The sequence below is a fragment of the Suncus etruscus genome, chromosome 13 (assembly GCF_024139225.1).
Source record: "Suncus etruscus isolate mSunEtr1 chromosome 13, mSunEtr1.pri.cur, whole genome shotgun sequence".
Classification (NCBI taxonomy): Eukaryota; Metazoa; Chordata; class Mammalia; order Eulipotyphla; family Soricidae; genus Suncus; species Suncus etruscus.
This window is the reverse complement of record NC_064860.1, coordinates 3,456,284-3,479,572: the sequence shown is the minus strand read 5'-3', so window position 1 is coordinate 3,479,572 and position 23,289 is coordinate 3,456,284. Positions and strand designations below refer to the sequence as shown.

Here is a 23,289-nt window from a genome sequence, read left to right as displayed (position 1 = left end):
TCTCTTTTTCAGAGCTGTTCAAGTACCAAAACTAATTATGACTCAGAATTGATTGAAAGGGTATATAAGTTTGTACATTTTGTAATATATTAAAAATGCATCAGGGGGCTGGCGATTTAAGATAAAGGCCTCGCATGAAGTCAGCTTGGGTTTAATTCCCAGCTTCAGATGGGACCTGGGCACCACCAGGTAGTTTAGTGATCTACACCAGAGACAAAGAAGAGTCACATTCTTGAGTCCAGGTATTCGATTCTCTGTCTGGTTGGCTGACAATCACTGGAAGTAGTCATTGGGCTCCTGTGCTTAAAAAGCCTCACTCACCCCATTCCCAAAACGCATCTACAATCTACATGAATTCCAGACTCTCAATGACACTAAAGTATGAAGAGGTTCTAGATAGAATCTTTTTTTGGTTGGCTCTAAGCATAGGGGAGTTGCCAGCTGGACTCCCATCTCAACACTTGAGTGCTTACTGCCCTAAAATATACCAGTTATGCAAAGCAAACTCAGGCCAAAGTGATAGCATTGATAACACAGCAGCAGGCCAGGGTTCAATCCCTGACATCCCATATGGTCCCCCAGGAATGGTTCCTGAGTACAGAGCCAGAAGTAACCCGAGCACTGCTGGGTATGGTCCCAAGCTCCCCAAAAGGCTAACTCATTTGCCACTTTTTAATCATATAAAACTGTGCAACAGGTTTTCAACCTCCAAAAATGCATAATTAAGTAAAATTTCACTATATAACTTTTGTGTACTTAATTATGACGAGCAAGTCTCATATGTTTTCATTGGATAAAGTTCACATAAATCTTTGAGTTGTGGCTGGAGATATAGTATAGGATAGGAGGTAAGGTGCTTGGCTGGGATACAGCCAATCCAAGTAGGTATCAACCCTCAATACCCATGTGAACATCCCACCCAATCCTACTAGGAGTGGCCTCTGAGCATCACTAACTTCTGACCAAAAAAAATTGGAAAGAAACAAAAAATTGCATTGGGAAAAATTTTCATTCCTTTTTAAAGGTCCATGCTTTCATCTTGCTTATGAGCAAATTTACAGTATAATAAAGTCAAGTCTAATGTGCAAATAACTAACAAAATATTCTATTTTAAGAGTATAGGCAGGGGACATAGTTCGGTGGTTGAACTCTTGCCTAGCATGCGTGAGGCCCTGGGTTTAATCCTGGCACTACTAAATAAATAAATACAGTGGTTTTCTGCATAGGTGGGGTTTATACTTTTCCTTTTAATTAATTTGCAATGTCATATTAAAATGTAGAGTTTCTTTTCAACTTTAGCCATAAAGTTATGTTAAAGTCCGTCATTTTTAATAATAAGAACCTAAGCTCCAATTATAAAAATCCCACATTGTACTGGATGGGAAAAGAAAAGCATGTCTGATCTCTGAAACTGTTCGGCAACAGTCGGTGAAATGCAAAGGCGGCCCAAGAACTGCTGCACGTCACTTCTGAAGGTCTCAGCTCAGAAAACCAGTCAATCCCATCACAATAGCTGGCCAGCTGCCATCTGTCCAGCACTTGTGAGAAAAACCATTTTGCTCTTGCTGCAAAACCTTAGTAACCGCCTCAGAGAGCAAATATTTCACAAATTTCAAAGTCTAGTTTCAAACAGAACCTCTTTGCTTATTTTGAAGTCTTTTTCATTTTTGAAAATACACCTAATTGTGTATTGTGCAACAATTACTAGTTACCTACTAGGGGCCTTGCTAGATTATGTTCTCCTTTTATAGCACTTTTCTTTCTTTAAAAAGTGAAACTTTTGAACTTTGAAATGTAAAACATTCGGAGTTAAAGAAGCCCTGGAAATCCCACAATATATGCTCACAATAATACTGAAGCACCTTCTACGTATTAGGAAATGGTTGTTAAAGAAAAGAAAATCTCTAATCAGGGGTAGAGAGCTAGTAAATGGGCTGAGTGCTGGCCTTGCATGAGGCCAACAAGGATTCAATCCCCACCATCCCCTATATGAGTGAACCCAGCCAAGAGTAATTCCTGAGTAGTCAGGAGGAAGTTCTGAGTACTAACGCATATGCCCCCCCAAATTTTCTAAGCAATTAAAAGTATTCATGAAGACACCAATAGGCCATGAGGACTTAACTGTGTTAGAATCAAAATAAATTGAGGGACAGATTACTAATTAACCAAATTTATTATTGGAAAAGCAGAGCAAGTAATGCCAACAGGTTTAATTACCTCTGTTAGTTAATTTGGATTCTCCCTCTTCTCTACAAATAAGGACAGGAAACTGCCAGACTATTGATTTTTCAGATCTTCCTTAGCATTTGTACCAATGAAAAGTCAACTAGTGGACTTCCCACTACTAATCTGTCTTATTATTCTGAGTTACCAGTTCATTTAAATATACTAAGACAAGAAAAGAGGCTAGAGGCTGGAAAGATGCAATGACTTTTGACCATAGATAGACATCATAAATCACCAGGGCATACCTCCCTCAAGGCAGGGGGAAAAAGTTATTCGAATTGGGCTACATCTCTTGAGTTTTCAAAATACACAACTGTCCTCCTCAAGAAACAATTGCTCCCAAAGGACTAACATTCTGAAGTAGAAAAAAAATCTATGATTTGAATGTTGAAAACAGTATGAATTTACATTATAATTTAGCTCTATAAACCATCTCTAAAAATTAGTAAATATTTTATTTTCTTTTACCTACAGTATTATTATAAAAAAGGCATTCCAAAATCAGAGAGATAAATTTTAGTTATGGAAACAGAAGATTTAAACATACAAAATATTTGTTTTTATTATCATTATTACTGGAAATACTTTCTGAACTTCTCCAAACGACAAAGTCCCCTATCTATTTCTTTTGCCTTTCATTCCGGTATTTCAGTGATTTCAACTTGATATGTATCATCAAGTAATCAAATGCCACTAGGAACTTACTATAGGACACTTCTCCTATAAGCTATTTCTAAAGAATTCTAATCACTGCCAAACTAGCAAAAATCCATACAAATAAGGCCTACTACACTTTTAATATAACCTGGCTTCATTCCTCTTATAAAATTATTCTTATAAATATCCACCTTGTTAAACTATTTGTTGATGTATGGCAGATGGACTTGGACAGGCCCATCGGATAACCTCACTATAATGACAGTTGAGCCCGGACACACTCCTTTGTCATGCTGGGTATAAAAGGAAAAACTTGGACAGTTGCAGGAAGGCCCAGGATAGTGACCAGAGAGCAGCATCTGCTGGTCCAAGGGCCAGAGATAAAGCATCTATGAGATGCTGCTGGCTTTATATCTATTTCTTTCTCTTACTTTTTGTATCAGGGCCTCCCCTAGCCATCTCTGGCCAGTGAATTTCCATCTACCTCTCCCTCTCTCTCAGAAACCCCTGGGCTGCAGCAGCAGCAGGCCTAAGACTTCAGGAAGAATAAAAAGTATACTTGGTTTCTACTTCTCTCTTCTCTCTCAGTCCCTAGTGGGTGGTGTCTACAAGTATTGAAATCTTTTATAGATAGGTCTGCTGCATCAACTACTATCACCTCTATTTTATAAGTGGAAAAAACTTAAGTCCAAAGAAGAAAATCGTCAGATATTAAGCTAATAAATCCTGGCAATAGGATTCAAATCTGTGCTAAGCTCCTGATGCTTTTTACTACTTTGTACAAGCTACAAGAAAATATTTACTCCCCAAAAACATAGCGACTAAAGAAAATTAATTATCATAGGCCAAATTAAATTTGAAATAGTCAATATGTGGGTAGGGGGGAGATGTTATAGATTTGGAAAAAGTAGTCTCTAGCTTAAATATTTGCATTCTCTTCTGGAGTTATCAAACTGTTATAAAATCTGGCATCAAAAGTGAGTTCATACTTTATTGCTACATCTGTGCATTGAGAATTGGTCTATTATGACAGGGGAGTCCCTGACTTGTACTATCTAAATGGTCTAGTTAGTGAACTAAAACAGTTCATCTGTCCTGAAATGCTGGCACTTAAAACTTGCACAGTGCAACTAAATTTTACCATTTATTTGTCATTTGCCTTCAACTGTAGACACCTTATAGAACAGGTAAGGGACAGACATTTCTACTAATCGCTCTCTCACAGCTTCAAGCCCTTGAATGTGCAAGGCCCAAAGAAATGACTTAAAATCAAGCAGCCAAAAATGCAAACTTAAAAAATAATTAGCAAGTACAAGCACATCCATGTAGTTATTGCAGATCAATACATTAAAAAAAAAAGAAAAAGCAGACAGCCAGACCTTTATGAAAAAATAAGAGTAGGACCAATTTCGTTAGAGGCAGCCAGAAAATTACATGCGAAACTTTTGTTATTGTCATAACTTTATTTTCAGATCAAGCATCCAAACAGGTAAGTGATCTTTTCAGCAAAATACAATACCAAGCATTATTATGGATCAGGCATTTTACCTGAGATTTATTTTTTGTTCTTGAACCCTCAATGATAGCAGTAGAAAACAAAAGCAGCTGAAATGTGAAATAATCCCTAGAAAAATCAAGAATTAAAAAAAAATTCACAACATTAGTAAGCAGCAATTATTCAAAGAATGCAAAATTGGGGCTCATTTCATTTATTAATAATTTCAGACAGAAAATTTCTGTTTTTAAAATAAATTAATATTCTCATTTGTAGTTCTGGAAGCTGTTAAATGTAGATGTAGTCAGATGCCCTAAGTAAGGGGTTAGAAATAAACACTGCAGGGAAACTGCCATTTTCACGATGACTAATGCATTTAGAAAAAATAGGAAAATATTTACTTAAAATTATCTATGAATGAAAATTCCTAGCGACCGTCAGTTTTTACCCTTTTTAGACACTGATTACTTGGGGTTTGACTGAAAAATACTAGCTTAGAGATTGTAGTCTGGAGATGCTTTTTTCCATTGAAATACAACTGAGAACTGACCTAACACATTGCCACTTCTCATCTGCACTGTTAGAAATTTAATTCACAACTAAGACATTCCTCAAAAAGGTGGCAAGTTTGTGCCACCTCTGATGTAGGCTCAGAAAAAGTCTGGGGACAGACAGTCAGTGCCTCTACAAGGAAAGTGAAGGAGCAAAATGGAACTCAAAAGACAGATTCTAAAGGTAAAATACATAAGAGAAACACTAACTTACTATTTTGACACAAAGCTTTCTTGGGCCTATTTTCTGATGCTGCTTAAGAGAGTTAGCTCAGGAGTGTATTATAAAGTTAGGCAGTTCAGGGGCTGGCACGGTGGCGCGAGAGGTAAGGTGTCTGCCTTGCCAGCGCTAGCCTAGGACGGACTGCGGTTCGATCCCCTGGCGTCCCATATGGTCCCCCAAGCCAGGAGCGACTTCTGAGCGCAAAGCCAGGAGTAACCCCTGAGCGTCACTGGGTGTGGCCCAAAAACCAAAAAAATAAAAAAAAAAAATAAAATAATAAAAAATAGGCAGTTCACAAGGCAGCATCATATAGTTCACCTAACAATTACTATATTATGAAATTTATCTGTCACTATCCAAATCGAGGAAAATTGACTATGTTCCTCCCATGTCAATCAATAACAAATTCAAAAAATTAACTAATTTGCTAAAACCTAAACAAGCATTTTCCTATACAAATAGTCAATTTTAAAAATCTTTTGAAAATGTTGTACACACATATAGACAATAATACACTTTCAGGATTATTTGTGAGAGGTAAAGAGCTGTTTTTCCAGTTTATTATTGTAAGCTTTAAAATAAATGAATGCATTCAATGATATGATTATAATTTGAGGGAGAGTCCTTGGGCCATAGCTGACAATACTGTAGGCTACTCCCAGCCTAGTGAACCTGGCGGTGCTCAGGGACCTAAGCAGTACCAGGGACAAAACAAAAATCAGTTGTGTGCAAGTAATGGGCCTCCCACTATGATCCTAATGGCAGTACAAAGAAGGCAGCTGTCTGAATAAAGTTATTATTGTAACTGTTATAGGTAGTTTTGAAATCAAAATCCAACTCTTGCGTAGAAATATCATGGCAGCAACAAAGTGGTAAGAATTAAGATAATACCTGTAAAATGTCTGGAGACATATTGTTATCTTCTGAATTCTACGTTATTATCATCAAAAATGAATTTGTCCTCTGAGTTAATTTTACCACCTAGAATAATGATGATAAAATCTACTTATTTTTCTCAATATATTTATTACCAAAAGTATGAAATGATATAAATAGTGGAAGACAGTCTCATTGGGGGAAAATGGAATAATGAACTCTGGATAATCAAGAAGCCCCTCTGAGACTGTCTTTATTCAAGTAAACTGCTGCTTATCAAGTTTTGTGTATCTGTCTTTAGTACTGATGACTAAAAAATGAAAGAGCTAATTGTCAAAATACTTGAAAAGCTCTAAGTAGTAACTGAATAAAACAAATATTCCACAACAGCATTACTGAGGTAAACTGAAAACTGTCAACTCAAGTTGTTATGTCAGGAGTCACAAGACTTGTAAACTAGAATTGAACTAGAATTGTATAATGGTTTTGTAGTGTGGGGCCTGACTTTGGAAAATGAACTGTCATGGTTGTTTTTCCCTCTTCTTGGGAGGTGTGGAGCAGGCTCGCCAATGAATACATACTGTATGTGAGGACCACAAAGTCAAGAGTCTAAAGTACTAGATAAGGGCCAGAGAGATAGCATAGGAGTAGGGCACCTGCCTTGTCAAGTTGTGACATGGGATTTGATCTGGCATCAAATATAATCTCCTGAGCACTGCCAGGAAATATCTCCGAGCACAGGCCAGGAGCAGCCCCTGAGCAGCACTAAATGTGGCTTAAATCACACACACAAACACACACACATACACGCGCACACACAAAGATTGAGTAAGTCAGAAAATATTCAAGAAGCAGCATATCTTCTTAACTACTCTACAAGACAAAAAGAAAGAAGACAAAAAAGAAACCACTCAGACATGCCAGCCAATAAAGGCTATGTAAATTTGGTCTTCCTTCTGGGGATTAATTAATGTGGAATCATGACAATCCTATTTAAAGGAATAGCTGCCAAGGGAAAATGAAGGTCCTGATGTTCCTATATTATAATATATTCAAAACAATAGCTGAGTTCGGCAGTTGGGTAGGCCGAGTCAGTCTGGGAACTTCTAACAATTTCAAATGAAATCTCAGGTAATGAAATCACATGAATAATGTAAAAGAACAAGAGTGAAATGGAGTTTTATTAGAAGTGTTCCAGGGAGAGGGAAAAGAGATTTGAAAGAGGTTTATCTCCTTTCACTGAGCAGTCAGCAGGACTTGAGTGAATCCAACAGGGACAAGAACATTCCCACAAGGAGATGCTCTCTTGGTCCAAATCATCAGGATGAAGCCATGGAGGTGGGGTGAGGACTTACCCTCTTGAAGCCAAGAACAGGACACCTCACTCTTCACACTCTCAGATAGGCTTTCTTGGGGACCAATGACTATGCAACTAAAGTTCCTGGACTAACATACATCATTTCACATTTTAGAACTCTAGATGAAGAAAAATAAAAAAAAAAGGTCGTTGCAAAAAACTCTAAGTTTTTGTGTGCCACGAGTGGTAGTATCATAGTATTAATGATCAAAATTGTTAACTATTGATTATTGAAATTGTAACTGCATTTTAAAAATAAATGAATGAGAAGTTAATGCCTCCTAGGATTTATTCCATTAGTACAAAATAAGGCTAGGTTATCAAAGTAAGATAAACAACAGATGAAAAAAAAAAGATGGCATAGTAAATAATTTGGAAGAAAAAGTTAATCCTAGCAGGTTGGAAATGAACAAAGTAAGGTAAGTGACAAATACAAAACAAGAAAAGGAACTCCAAATGCACCATCTTTAAGTGTGTGTGTTGAAAGGTATAACAAAAACCCAATGGTCCGTGAATACATTTAAAGATATTACGATCTCAGAATAAATGAAAAGGAAAACTCTGAAGGTGAAATTAGAAGAAACACAGGGAGTCAGAAATTAGTTTTAAAAAATTGGAAACAAAACATTAAGAATTTAAAAAAAATACCGACAGAAGAAAAGACTTTGTCAATAAAATCTTTAATCTATCTCTGAAAGAATCCTAGTATCCAACCTTCACTTTGATCTTACTTTCCTATTATAGGCCTTTTATTTCTCACCTGGATGATAATGATTATTTGTTTGTGTAGGAACATACCTGGCAGTGCTCAGGGCTTACTCCTGGCTCTGTGCTCATGGTTCCCTCTCCTAGCCTGGGGTTGTCAGTCAGGGAACAAATGGGGTGCAGAAGATTAAATTGGACTGGTCTTGTGTAGGTGCCTGACCTGCTGTATTCTCTCTCTCTCTCTCTCTCTCTCTCTCTCTCTCTCTCTCTCTCTCTCTCTCTTTCTCTCTCTCTCTCTCTCTCTCTCTCGGTGCAGAAGATTAAATTGGACTGGTCTTGTGTAGGTGCCTGACCTGCTGTATTCTCTCTCTCTCTCTCTCTCTCTCTCTCTCTCTCTCTCTCTCTCTCTCTCTGCATTACATTCTCTCAAAGTATTGTATGTTTTGCATACAATCAACCCAGATTTGATCCTTGAACACACATATGGTTACGTAAGTCCTGCCAAGAGTGATTCCGAAACACTGAGTCGAGTGAGCCCCAAGTATCGAAATCATCATTATTTTCTCCTGCGTGACTGTGGTGTTTTTATCTTTGACAAGTAACACACAAATAACACATATTTTAAAAATACAACTCCCAATTCTCTGTAAGTAATATATACATAATCTCTTAGAATGTTCCTTCCTGTATATAAAATTAATATTTTTACAAAATAAATATTCATTAAAAATAAAAATTAAACATGCCTTTATAAGACACCATAAAAAAATACAGTCCTTGGACTGGAGATAGTATAGAGACTGAGGCACTTGCCTTGCACACAGCTGACTCTGGCTGACCGAGAAGAAAGCCAGGATGAAGCCGTGAATACTCTAGGTGTGATCCCCAAAAGAAAACAAAATAAATCAAGTTCTTTGGGTCAAGATGTGGCTCATTGAGGAAATTCTTGCCTGCCTGGCACACACAAGACCTAGACTCAGCTACAGCCAGAAGAAAAAAAAAATACAGTTCCTGAGTACTGTGGTCAAAGGTCTGTCAATTTTAAAAGAAGGGGAAGTCGATCTTGTCTGAGATTTCCCCAAAGTAACACAGCAAGCACTGCAAGACTAGAACAATGCCTGTAACAGCTCAACTTAAGAAACTATAATTCCAAAATTTGAACACTAATATTCAAAACAAATAAAAAAACTACAAATAGGTAATATTATGAATGCAAGAAATATAGGAAATTAATTCTCATAATGTCTTAAAGGATTTATGAAGACAAATTTAAGCTAACTAGAAAACTTGTAAAAACTAAAGCATAAGGATTGGTAAGAAAAACATTATAAATAAAACATTATTCAACTCTCATTTAAAAAATGGGAACTTTGACTAAATAACGCATGAATCACTTAAAGCTTGTAAAGGAAATATACAAGTACAAATAAATTTAATAAGGCTGGAATGATAGTAGAGACTGGCATACATCACAAAGAATAAGAACAATAATTGCTGGCATGGATGTGGGGAGAAAGGAATTCTCATTCACTGCTGGTGGGAATGCTGTCTCGTCCAACTTTAATGGAAAACAATATGGAGATTCCTCAAAAATTGGACAGTGAGCTCCCATATGATCCAACTATACCACTTCTAGGGATATATCCTAGTCTGCAGGGGTCTCAAACTCACGGCCCGCGGGCCATTTGTGGCTCTCCGTCCAACATTTTGTGGCCCTGCCCTAGAGGAATCTTTTTTTGTTATAGTTGTTTGGGTCACACCCCCCAATGTTCAAGGCTTACTACTGACTATGCACTCAAGGATCACCCCAACTTTGCCTCTTGCGGCCCCCAGGTAAATTGAGTTTGAGACCTAGGGGGAAAAAACAATACAAAAATGCTTTCTGCACACCTAGATTAATTGCAGCACTATTTACAATAGCCAGAATCTGGAAATAAGATACCCGACAACAGATGATTGGCTAAAGAAACTGTGGTACATCTACACAATGGAATACTGTGCAGCCATCAGGAAAATGAAGTCATGAAATTTTATACATGGATGGGCATGGAATCTATTATGCAGAGTAAAATAAGTAGAGGGAGAGACATAAAATATCATTTTAATGATATTAATCTTGCCAATAAAGATGATGATCAATCAAGTGTTCCTGTTTCTTCAATTTTATAAAAGAGCTAAATAGAATTGGTAGTAGTTCCTCTTGAAAAGTTTGAAAGAATTCATTAGTGAATCCATCTGGGCCTGGGCTTTTATTTTTGGAAAGGCTTTTGATTACCATTTCAATTTTTTCAATAATGATGGGGCTGTTTAGATATGCTACATCCTCCTTATTCAACCATGGAAGGTTATAAGAGTCCAAGAATTTATCCATTTCTTCCAGATTCTCATGTTTCCTGGCATAGAGTTTCTCCAAGTAATCTCTGATTACCCTTTGAATCTTTGCAATATCTGTAGGGATCTCCCCCTTTTCATTTCTAATTCAATTTATCGAGTTCCTCTCTCCCTTTATGAGTTTTGTCAGTGTTTATCAATCTTGTCTATTTTTTTTCAAAGAACCAACTTTTGCTTTTGTTGATCTTTTGGATTTTTTTTTAATTTCCACTTTATTGATTTCTGCTCTAAGCTTTGTTATTTCCTTCTGCCTACCTATTTTTGGTTCCCCTTGTTGATCATTTTCTAATTTTATAAGCTGTGTCATTTAGCTATTCATGTAGGCCCATTCTTCCTTCCTGATGTGTGCTTGCAAAGCTATAAATTTTCCTCTCAGGACCACTTTTGCTGTGTCCCATAAATTCTGATTCTTTTGTGACTTCATTGTCATTTGTTTCCAGGAATGTTTTGATATCCTCTTTAACTGCATCTCTTACTCACTGTTCAGTAGTAAGCTGTTTAATTTCCAGGTATTAAAGTTTTTCTTCTTTGTCTCTTTGTAGTTCACATCTAATTTCAGTGCTTTGTGATCAGCGAAGGTAGTCTGCATGATTTCTATCCTCTTGATTTTATAGAGGTATGTGGTCTATCTTGGAAAATGACCCATGTGCACTGGAATTGAATGTGTATCCAGGTTTCTGGAGATAGAGAGCCTTCAATATATCTACTAGCCCATTTTCTTCCATTTCTATTTTCAGAGCTAGTTTATTTTTGTTGGGTTTCAGTCTGGTTGATGACAGGGCTGTGTTGAGGTCTCCTACAATTATTGTGTTGCTTTCAGATTTGTCAACAATTGTATTAAATATTTTGCTGGTCCCTCATTGGGTGCATATATGTTTGAGTGTGATTTCTCCTGTTGTACATGTCCCTTAATTAGTAAAAAATGTTCATCTTTGTCCCTTACAACTTTTCTGAGTTTAAAGTTTGTGTTATCTGATACTAATATGGCCACTCCAGCTTTTTTTTAAGGGTGATGTTTGCTTGGATGGTTTTTCTTCAGCCCTTGGTTTTGTGTCTATGTTTGTTCTGACTATTCAGGTGTGTTTCTTGTAGGCAGCAGAAGTTTGGATTCAGTTGTTTGATCCATTTAACCACTCATGTCTCTTAACTGGTACATTTAGTCCACTGACATTGAGATAATTTTCATGGGCTTTAGTGCCATCTTTGTGTAGCAGTTTGGTGTGTCTGTTGGTCAGTCTTGTCTTAAAGTAGACCTATCAGTTTTTCTTTTAAGGCTGGTTTTGAATCTGCAAAGTTTCTGAGCTGTTGTGTGTCTGTGAAGCTATGTATTCTTCCTTCAAACCTGAAAGTGAGTCTGGTTGAGTGCAGAATTCTAGGTGAAGCATTCATTTCATTGAGTTTTGTTGTCACTATGTCCCACCACTGCCTTCTGGCTTTGAGGGTTTTTTGTGACAGGTCTGCTGTAAATCTTAAGGATGTTCCTTTGAATGTAATTTCCCTTTTTGATCTTGCTACTTTCAGTATTTTTTTCACATTTTGTTAAATAATTTTATTGTGGCCAAAGTAAATTACAAATCTTTCAAAGTAATATTTAAGGTACATAGTGACAATGAATGAGGGGAATTCCCACCATTAGTGTTGTCCTCCCTCCAACCCTGTTCCTGGCCATGCATCCCATATGCTTTCAGTATTCTACTCCTATCTGTGGGATTTGTCATTGTGACTAGGATGTGTCTTGGGGTGCTTTTCTTTGAGTCTCTTTTAGTTGGTACTCTTCTGGCATGCAGGATTTGGTTGCATGCAGTCTTTATCTCTGGGAGTTTCTCTGCAATGATGTCCTTGACTCTCCCTGGGTCTCTGGGACTCCAGTGATTCTTATGTTGTTTCTGTTGAGGTTATCAAAGACTTCTATTTTCATCTGTTCACATTCTTTGAGTAATTTTTCCACTGTCTGATCATTTGCTTTAAGGCTTTTTTCCAGTCTCTTCTGCTGTATGAAGCTTTGTTAGGCATCTCATCTTCCAGCTCACTGACTCTATCCTCAGTTGCTGTTACCCTATTGGAGAGGCTTTCCACTGAGATTTTCCATTCATCTACTGAGTTTTTCAGAACTGTTATTTCAATTTGGAGTTTTCTGATTTCTATCTTCATATCCTCTTGGTTCTTATTTGTGTTCCATTCAACTCGACCTATGCTTTCTTTGAGTTTTATGAACATCTTCCATGTTTCTTCTCTAAACTCCATATCTGAGAAACTAATTAGGTGGTTGGTAGTTTTCAGGTCATCAGAGTTACCATCTTCATTTTCTATACCTGGTGTTGGCCTGCATTGTTTCCCTATTGTCATACTTGTGTTGTGGATTTTTCTATGTGTTGTGGTGGTGTTCAGTGGCTAGAAGATGTGCATGACCACACTCCTCTGACTCCACCCTTTGTGGGCGGGGTCTGCTCAACTCCGAAGAAGAACCCTCGGGGAACAATGGCAGAGAGGATCAAAATCCCAGGTCATAAGACAGCAGAGAGAAGGCCCAAGATGTCTGCCATGTTTCAGGTACACAGCAGAAACCAGCTTTACTGTCTGTGGGCAGGACTGCTCACCTTTAAAGAAGAGCCCTTGGGGAACAATGGCAAAAGGATCAAAATCCCAGGCCACAGGACAGCAGAGAGAAGGCCTAAGATATATGCTGTGTTTCAGGTCATATAGCAGAAACCCCTTCCCCAATTTTCCATGTCAACTAAATATAAGAGTCAAGTATTTCACAAATGTTTTCAAAATCGATTATGAGTACGAATATATACCCATACTTAAAAAACAGAAGCATATGCATCACTCTCCAGAAAACATATATCCATCTTTTATATTCATGATTTAAAGAATTTAGTGATATACATGGCCACAAATAAACCATCATTTTTTTTAATACAGAGAGATGTAAGGTATAATCTATTCTGAGAATAAAAGCAAAGAGATCCTGTTTTATCAATAGTCTCCAAAAGTTTCCTTTCAAATCAAGAACTTGACAGAAAGAAAAGAACATATCAAAACTCCAGCTATAACTAAAGCTCTTGTCAGAAAAAGCATTGTTATGATATACAATTATTTTGCAAGATAGATATTTTTCTAAAATACCTTTGTCAAAAATGTAAAGAATAAAAGTGAAATAAACTTGTAGTAGTTAACACTAAAAAGTTCCTGAGTAGTTAGTTCTGGCCATACCACACGGTGCTCCACGAACATGTGCTCCCAGACACATCCTACCTCAGACACAACACTCACTCCAGCCCTTTGAGCCACCTCGGATAATTTAGTAGCTTACTTAAAACAAGCTAGGCTCTTTGAAAATAAATGTTAACGAAACACACATCTTTTCTGTTAGGACAAGATACAAGAGAATACAACCAAAAATACAAACACAGGAATGAAAAGGGCAGGGGTCAGAATGATATTAGAGCAGGTAGGGTACTTGCCATGCACACAGCCAACTCAGGCTGACTTCAATCCCTGACATCCAAATGGTTTCCAAACTCAGGGAGTGATCTCTGAGTGCAGAGCCAAGAGTGAGCCCTGCTGGATGTGACCCCAAACCTCTCACCAAAAAGAAAACAACAATAAGCAACAGGGAATATTAAAGAGTAAAATAATTTTAACAAGCTATTGTATGCAAGGCAGTGTGGTGTTAATGCCATTCATTAGAAAATGAATAAAAAGGATTATTTTCTGGCAAAATATAAATTCTCAAAATGTACCCCCCAAAGTGCAAGAACATATTAACAGTACATCAGAAAAATTGACAGAGCTAATGTAAAAGAGCAGATGGCTTTATAGGAGAAATCTCCGAGGGGAAAAAAAAAAGGGCATTTTCTGTGTTACTAAAATGATTCTGGAGAAGACAGAAAATACTCCCTGCTTCATTTTACTAGCATAATCTTCAAGCTAAGTTTGAAAGTTTGATCATCAATTATAAACTTGAAAGTAATGTTTGATCCATGATCAAACCAAGCTCAGGAACACTAGAAATTAGCACAATTCAACTAAAGTATTAGATAGACAACAACTGTAACATCAGTAAATAACGGAGGAACACAATACCATTGAGCTGTTCTTGAAGAAACCAGAAATCTGCTCTGACAGTGAAACACCAACAACACACACAGACACAGACAGCCTTTTGTTCAAAATGTTTTGGTTTGGAAGCCACACCCACCTGTGTTAAGAGTTGACTCTTGGCTCTGTGCTCAGCAATCATTCCTGGTAATGGGGACCACAAAAGGTGCCAAGAATTGAACCACATGCAAGGCCAATGCCCTTCCCACTGTATCATCACTCTTGCCCTAGCAAGATACCTTGCTAGGCACCACAACTGATAGTATCATTCCAAAGTTTCAGATTAATACAGTCATTCAAAGAATGGAAATGGGTACTTCAATATATAAAAACAATCTCCATTAACAAATGAGTTACAGATCTAGAAAATCAACAGATTCATAGAAGCAATAGCTTCTTATATCAGAAAACCAGTATAAGGAGGTCAAAACAATCATCATTCACACTACAAAATTAGAAATACTAATGTGTAAGTTGAACATGTAACACAAAAGATCTATAGTTCTCAATTAATCAAAACAAGTATCACAGACAAACCATGTTACTTGATTGAAAGACTTAAAAAATAAAACAAGACCCAGAAAATAGCACAGCTATCTTAGGGATTTAATAACTGGACTTGAGCCTACATGTATCTTACGTTAATGATTAAAAAAACTACAATTCATAGACACTCCTTACTAATTCCTCAAGTTAGAAAAATAACTTCACAATAGGAGCCCTACCCACTATGAGGATTTTCACACTATCAGACATAATATAATGAACTTATTTTTCCTTTAAAATATGGAAAAAGAAACTAACATTTTTTTGCTTTGGAAATTACCACAACAGCTCTAACATTTCCCTAAATGTTGAAAGTAACTATGAATACTGATTTTGAATTTGTTTTTTGATTGTGGGGTCACATTCAGCACTGCTCAGGGGTTGGTTCCTTCTGGCGCTGCACTCAGAAATAACTCCTGGTAAAGACTGAGGGATCATATGAGATGTCGAGGATTAAATCCAAATTGGCTGATGCAAGGCGACTGTCCTGCCTGCTGTACCATCTTTCTACTCCAACATGCTTTTTCAATTATTTACCTGTATCACGTCAACCATGTCCTATCATCCTGCAGATATGCAAAACCAGAAAGCACATAATTACATATTTAAAATTTTTGAGAAATTCTTTAATGCCACAACAAATGGGAATGTTCATTTCTTTTTTTAAAAAAATGAAAAGCAAATAGACATGAGTTTTTTCTAGATTCAACTTTTAAGTTTTGTACTGATTTACACTGGCTAGCTCAGAGACGCACTTAATACTCTGGACCAGAATCCAATATTATGCTAATCTCTCATCCAAGTGACATTCATTTGTGGCTGGAGCTGTCCACCAGGTGGCCTTCCCGGTTGGCTCCAATAGTCTCGACATCAACTTCGGTTTTGAACACTTGTCTCTTTAGGTAACTCCTGTTTAATCTGTGGGATCCTGCCTGAAAGGACATTTCTTCAAGAGCAGGATGTGTGTATGTGTGTATGAACCTGTGTTTAATGCCAAGGACTTATATTCACAAGCATGAGATCTGGGCACTAGATGTCAAAGGATTTAAAAAAATAAAAAGTGTGGGGCTGGAGAGATAGCATGAAGGTAAGGTGTTTGCCTTTCATGTAGAAGGTCATCGGTTTGAATCCCGGTGTCCCATATGGTCCCCTGAGCATGCCAGGAGCAATTTCTGAGCGTGGAGCCAGGAGTAACCCCAGAGCGATGCCAGGTGTGACCCAAAAAACATAAACAAAACAAAACAAAAAAAGTGCCTCAGACCAAAAAACATAGAAGGCATAAGAATTGAAGAAAGAGATTAAAAGACCCAAGTAGCAGTGATCAAAGAGGTGGGAGTGAGGGTGATTTAAGAAGCCTTGAGACCAGGGGCCGGACAGATAGCACAGCGGTGTTTGCCTTGCAAGCAGAAGATCCAGGACCTAGGGTGGTTGGTTCGAATCCCGGTGTCCCATATGGTCCCCCGTGCCTGCCAGGAGCTATTTCTGAGCAGATAGCCAGGAGTAAACCCTGAGCACCGCCAGGTGTGGCCCAAAAACCAAAAAAAAAAAAAGAAGCCTTGAGACTAGAGTCAACCTAGCTGAAGATGAATATAGACTATTTTACAGCACAATAATACATGTTTCAAAAATGTTCAGAGATCATGTTACCTTTCCATAACCAGACTAACTTCAGAACTAAGGAGACTAATTCTCAAGGCCACCTCTGAGGCAATTCTAGACCAGTGATCTAAATTATTTTAAATAATTTGAGGTGTGGCCGGAGAGACAGCATGGAGGTAGGATGTTTGCCTTGCGTGCAGAAGGACGGTAGTTCAAATCCCGGCATCCCATATGGTCCCCTGAGCCTGCCAGGAGTGATTTCTGAGCACAGAGCCAGGAGTAACCCCTGAGTACTGCCAGGTGTGACCCAAAGACAAAAACAAAAACAACAAAAAAAATAGTTTGAGAAAAAAGACTCTTTAAAAGACAGATAAGTAATATACTGCCAGAGGGGTGGGGGGCAGGGAATCACAAGCTAGTTCTTTATCAGTCTTGTCTAAAAAATAATAGACTATTCATTGACCATTTGCAAAATCTATATTCCTTCCTTTTGGGAAAACCTAAAACAAAAGTGACATTTCCTAATTCCCACATTTTGGGGCCAGAGCGGTGGCACGAGCTGTAATACGTCTGCCTTGCACGCACTAGCCTAAGACAAACAGCAGTTCGCTCCCCCCAGCGTCCCATATGGTCCCCCAAGCCAGGAGCAATTTCTGAGCGCATAGCCAGGAGTAACCCCTGAGCATCACTGAGTGTGGCCCCAAAATAAAAACAAAAACAAAAAAACAAAAACCATAATTCCCACATTTTGCAAAGACCAACACTCTTGGTATGTTGTTCAGGAGACTAAGTGCTCTTCTTCAAACCTCTACCACAAATTAAATCATTCCACTACCAAATCTCAAACTACCTGACAGGATCCTCATTATTTTCAACAATTGCTAAACCTAATTTATTCTTTTTATTATTATTATTATATTACTATTATTATTTATAATATTATTCTTTTTTTATTCCATTATTTTCTTTCTGATATTAGCCTCTCTCTTCCTACTCTCTACCTACTTCCACAAGAAGTACATACCCATTCCCCAAATAGATCATAAAGAAACTCCTTACAGTTGTGCAAATAAATGCAGGTTTAATCTTCCAACTAACAATTTATAAAAGAATTTGAGTTCACAGTCTTTATCATTTTATCAATGTTCTTTAGTCATTTTCCACTGGCCAGAACTGTTCCAGTAAAATGGTTTTTAAACACACCTTCCATTTCTCTCCAGATCAATCCACTCCAGGTCTAGTTTCAATGTCTGTCAAAGTAATTCATCTCTTATTATAGATAGACACCAAATATTTAAGGGAAGGGGAAAATGTGATAAATATGTGCTAAATCTTAGACTTGCTCTTACATTGAGAAACACAAAAATCAGCTAAAACTGAAAGTTCACTGCATTAATATTTGCACAAGAAATTCTGATAAATGAATCTGAGTTTAAAATAAGAACAGTAATCTAAGGAACAAGTTTTCCCCTCAAAAAACAGCTATGGATCCACTTGGTTTCTTGGGATTCCACAACATTTGTTTTATTTGTTTTATTTGCGGGTTACAATTTATAGTACTTGGGACAGAGCTCAGGAGACTGACTATGTGTTGCAGGGTACTGAACCTGGGGCTTCTATGTGCAAAAATACTATATATTACAGGCCACTCATTGTCCTGTTTCTCTGTCACCAGACAATTCTTTTTAAGGTTTCTCAGATTTCTCTTCACTTATATTTCTGAAAAATCCAGAGATCTTACTTGGAATATTGGAATGATACAAAAAGCAGCATTACAACTATAATAGAAATGGGAACACATTTAGTAATAAGATATTGTACCAATAAATTAGAAAGATGTCATCTACTTTCTCACATTTGATGTGTGACAATAGGAAACAATCTGAAACTGACTTCATCCTTTGGAGAACTAGCAGGACTTCCTTCTCACAGGGGCTAGAGAGATAGTACAGTGGGAAGGAAGGGCAAATGCCTTGCATGTGGCCCACCTGAGTTTGCTCTCAACCATCAAACATAGTCATCCCTAAGAGCCAGGAGTCAGTCCTGGCATTACTTACTGTGGCCCAAGAACAAACAAACAAACAAATAAATAGTACGTGTGACTTCATTTATAACAACCTAGAAAGAAATTTTCTCAAACAAACACATGGATAATCTGAGTTTTAGATTTTTTTTTTTTTTTGGTTTTTGAGGGAGTCAAACCGGCATCGCTCAGGGGTTACTCCTGGCTCTATGCTCAGAAATCGCTCCTGGCAGGCTCAGGGGACCATACAGGATGCTGGGATGCGAACCACTGTCCTTCTGCATGCAAGGCAAACGCCTTACCTCCATGCTATCTCTCCGCACCCCCCCTCCTTTTTTTTTGGCTTTTGGATTACAGCTGGCAGCGCTCAGGAGTTACTCCTGGCTCTGTGCTCAGAAGTCGCTCTTGGAAGGCTTGGGGGACGATATGGGATGACAAGATTTGAAGCGGGGTCCATCCTGTATTGGCCATGTGCAAAGCAAACTAATGCCTTACCGCTGTGTTATTGCTCCAGCCCCAATATTTCTATTTTTATACAGAATTATGTGAGGAGCTATATATTTTATAAAGATTAAATAGTTTGACTTTATATTCAGATTTCTCCATAAATTGAAGACTACTGCCATGCAAGACTTGAGATTTCAAATATGGAATTAAACAACTATGGGTTTTTGAACTAAAATACGAAAAATTTTAGAACTGTCAGCACAGAAAATATGGTATTTATACTATGCTTCCCTCTAAAAATCAAAGGAGGTCTTATGTCATTAGTACTCACTACCAATGAAAAACTGAGCAGCAAATTCTCATTTGAGTCTCATGGGAACTCTATGAAGATAAGCACATTACTGTACCCTAAAATTTACAGGAGAAGAAAATACCAAGATCAAATTTACTGTTATTAAATGACAGAAGAGGTGTCAGAATCCAGGTGAATTAAAACTGTGTACTTATTCATGTCCACAGAAATGTTTTAAATGTCATTTTTTAGATTTTAATTCCAAGCTCTAAGTGTCTAAAGAATTTATTTCTATTTGTATTTTGTTCCCAGTATTTCTTTTCACATTATTCCTATTCATTACTGATTTTTGTGACTTGAAATATATATATATATATACTCCTTGCATATTTTAAATTTTTCTTTACAATTCACTTTGTATAGATTATTTTTCTAAAAATCCTCTATGTAGGTTTAAGAACAATTTTGCTTTTCTTCAGCCAACCTCTCCACCAACACTACTTTGAAAGTTCTATGATATAGTATTAATAAAGGGGTTTGACCTTCTCTACTGACTTTAATTTAGCATAAATCAGCTTACAATACAAAAAAATTTCATTCATTCAATGCTTCACTGAAATGTAGTATCCCAGAATATTAACAGAAATCCTGTTTTAACCGCCCCAAGCTACCTGGCCATACCAGGTCACCTATCAGGAAAGACCACAAGGGAGCAATAGGAAGGTACCCCTGTACGATAGCCAATCATTTTAATTTAAAGATCACCAAAAAGTAGAACCTCCCTATATAATCTGATTCATGACCTGGGGCAGGGTTGTTTATTGCAAGAGATGATCCTGACCTGTCAGTTGGAGCTGTTCGTAGACAGATTAAAGTTTTGTTCAGCTTAAAAAAAAAAAAAAAAAAAAAGGGCCGGCGCCATGGCGCTAGAGATAAGGTGCCTGCCTTGCCAGCTCTAGCCTAGGACTGACCGCGGTTCAATCCTCCGGCGTCCCATGTGGTCCCCCAAGCCAGGAGCGACTTTTGAGCGCATAGCCAGGAGTAACCCCTGAGCATCACTGGGTGTGGCCCAAAAAAACAAAAAGAAAAAGAAAAAAGAAATCCCGTGTTTTAGTGAAAATTCACCTACAATAACCATCAAGTAAATAAAACGCATGAACTGCTACAATCAATCTCTCCTCAACGTACCTGGGGTGAATCTTATGAGATACATTATACGCAGGGGGGTACCGAAGATCAACTCTTGTTTACAATTTGAAACATTAATCAAAACATAAAAACTGTTGAATATTAATACACAGACTATTTTTAAAGATAGTAGAAAAAAAAAGAAATGTTCTGAATACTAAGTCTACAAGCAAACACTGGCTCAGAGAAAATATATCTGGCTTGGACAATTCCCTGGCAAAGGCCTAAGACCAAAGGGACTAGAGTTTAAAGGCAGTGCTTGGTGGGGCTGGTAGGACCGAAGTCTGGGAGGACAAGCACTCCAAAACAGAGTCGAATCAGTCCTCAATTGCCTCCAAGAACTTCCTCAGGGGACAGAAATGGAGAGCATGGTAGTGTCCCCCCTCCATATTATCTTCTTCCTCCCCCATCCCCAGCCTCTATTCAAGATAGGCATTCTATTTCTCTTACTCACTACCATTGTCTTGATAGTAATTATTTCTCTAACTGCACTCACCACTCTTTGTGGGAAGCTTCATAACATGGGCTGGTCCTTCCAGCCCTCACTCTACTGTCTCTGGGTATTATTACAATCATATCTTTTATTTTTCTTAAATCTCACAGATGAGTGAGATGTCAAAGAACTCATTTCTATTCAGAGTTAAATGCACTGAAAGCTTTTACTTAATCATTAGTACATGAAAGGGAGGAAGAGAGAACTGGAGTTAGGCCTAGCAGGTGGCTAACCCTGATTCCATCTCCCACACTGCCAAGGGTCACCTAACACTGCCAGGAGCAGTGTCAGGATGCTTGCCCTCAAAACAAAAGGGTAAAAAAATGAATGAGAATGTGCCTGAAACATTTGCCTTATTTGAGAAAGATTCCTAAATCAATCTTCAAAAAAGCTTAAGTAGTTTAGCTTTGTTTCAGTTCCTTTCCTTATTGAATTCTCCCTTACTTTTCTGTTTTCTAAGGAGATATGCTACTTTGTAAATAACAGGCTGATAACAGAACCAACCTCTAATTAATCATTAGATCTTCACCAGAAATCAATGACTCTTGGCAGGCCTCAGCCTCCATCTGTGTCACTGCTGCTACATGCCAAGTTCTGACCACAATACTTATAGGGACATTTCCTGAAGTCATTTCCATTGCTGTCCCTGTTTATTGATAGATCTAAGTCATTCTTCTTCAAATCAAAATTTACACTTGAAAAACCTAGATATTTTCATCATGTTTTTGACATTGTTCGATTAATAAAATTTCAGGGGAAAACTCTTTCACTCACCTCCATTTTATTATTTTTAAAATTAAAACTCAATTACTTTTTCCCTCATATATATCTCAAAATGTACAAAGACAATAAAGAAAATACCTTGTAGGATTCAGAATATTTGAGAATTTGGGTCAAAAAAATGGCACAATTAAAACATCAAATTTAACAAAAATATCAGTTAATTTCAGACCACACAAATGGCCAAAGAGGTCTTTCAAAATTTTACTTGAAACATGGACTTCATAAAATCTACGATAATGCTAAAATATCCAAGTATGTACTTACCATTATAGGTTATTCGTGGCTTTGTTAAACACATCACAAGATGCAAATCCATTTCATCTGAGGGTACAAATTTTGAGCAGACAGGACACTTAAATCCTGAAAAAAGAAAAAGAAATCCAAGTTATTCTAAATATTCAACTATATTTCTACAAAATTATAAAGAGCAAACCACATTTCAAGCAAAATTCTACTTATATATGCAATTTAATTTAGAAAAGAGTTTATGACAATAATATCCAACTTATATCAGTTTATGAAGACCATCTATCTTCAAAGAAGCTCAAATTAGGAGTTTATTCACTACCAAATATCTATATTTTTCTGTATAGGCCCAACCATTCTCTTGTTTCTAATTCCTTTATTTTAACCTATATTTATGATGGGCATTCTGTATCATCTTTGTGGAAATTAATTTTTATGAATTAGTATGGTATCATTGGAATCACAACATTGTATAGCTAAATAAGACCTTTAAAACCATTCTACCCTATCAACCATTTAAAATGTTATTGGGTGAAGAAAGACAAATCTTTTATGAACAGCACAACTCAGCCAACACTCTGACTCCTAGCATCCAACGTTCTTTCTACCAAACAACACAATTCAAGTCAGAAAGCAAGCAGAAAATGCCATCAAACAGAACTTTCAGTCTTGACACTTGAATATCTTTGCTGGATTCCTACAACAGCCTTTAAAAACAACTGATGGAAACTAGAAAGGCCACCACCCAGGTCCAATACCCCACACAAGGATCCCCCGGCCCCAGTATCACCAGGCATGATACCGAAGTGCAGGGCAAGGAGTAATCCTGTAATTACCAAGTGTGGTCCAAAGACCAAAAACCAAACCAAGCCCAAACTAGGTCTAAGTGGGGAGCTAGCTCAGGGGTGGCAAGGAAATACACGCTTTACCTTCTCTAGGCACTGCCTGGGCCTCTCCAGAACTGTGCACCAGGATCTGGCATGGAATTGGTCCCGTTTGACCATATATCACTGGGTATTCTGAACCCCAGACAGTCTGTGGTGGTGGGAACCCCCACCACAACAGCAACACTGAAGAGGACGACTGA

At 37.6% G+C, this 23,289-nt stretch overlaps 1 protein-coding gene across 1 annotated transcript in view; it reads right to left on the bottom strand.

Annotated features, from left to right (window-relative positions):
- The window catches only part of ZNRF2 (zinc and ring finger 2), an 82,500-nt gene that overhangs the window by 10,204 nt on the left and 49,007 nt on the right, over positions 1 to 23,289 (bottom strand). Inside the window, exon 2 of the mRNA XM_049785311.1 lies at positions 22,221 to 22,316. Within this exon, the coding sequence (XP_049641268.1) occupies positions 22,221 to 22,316 (96 nt within the window). The remainder of the gene's footprint in view (positions 1 to 22,220; positions 22,317 to 23,289) is intronic.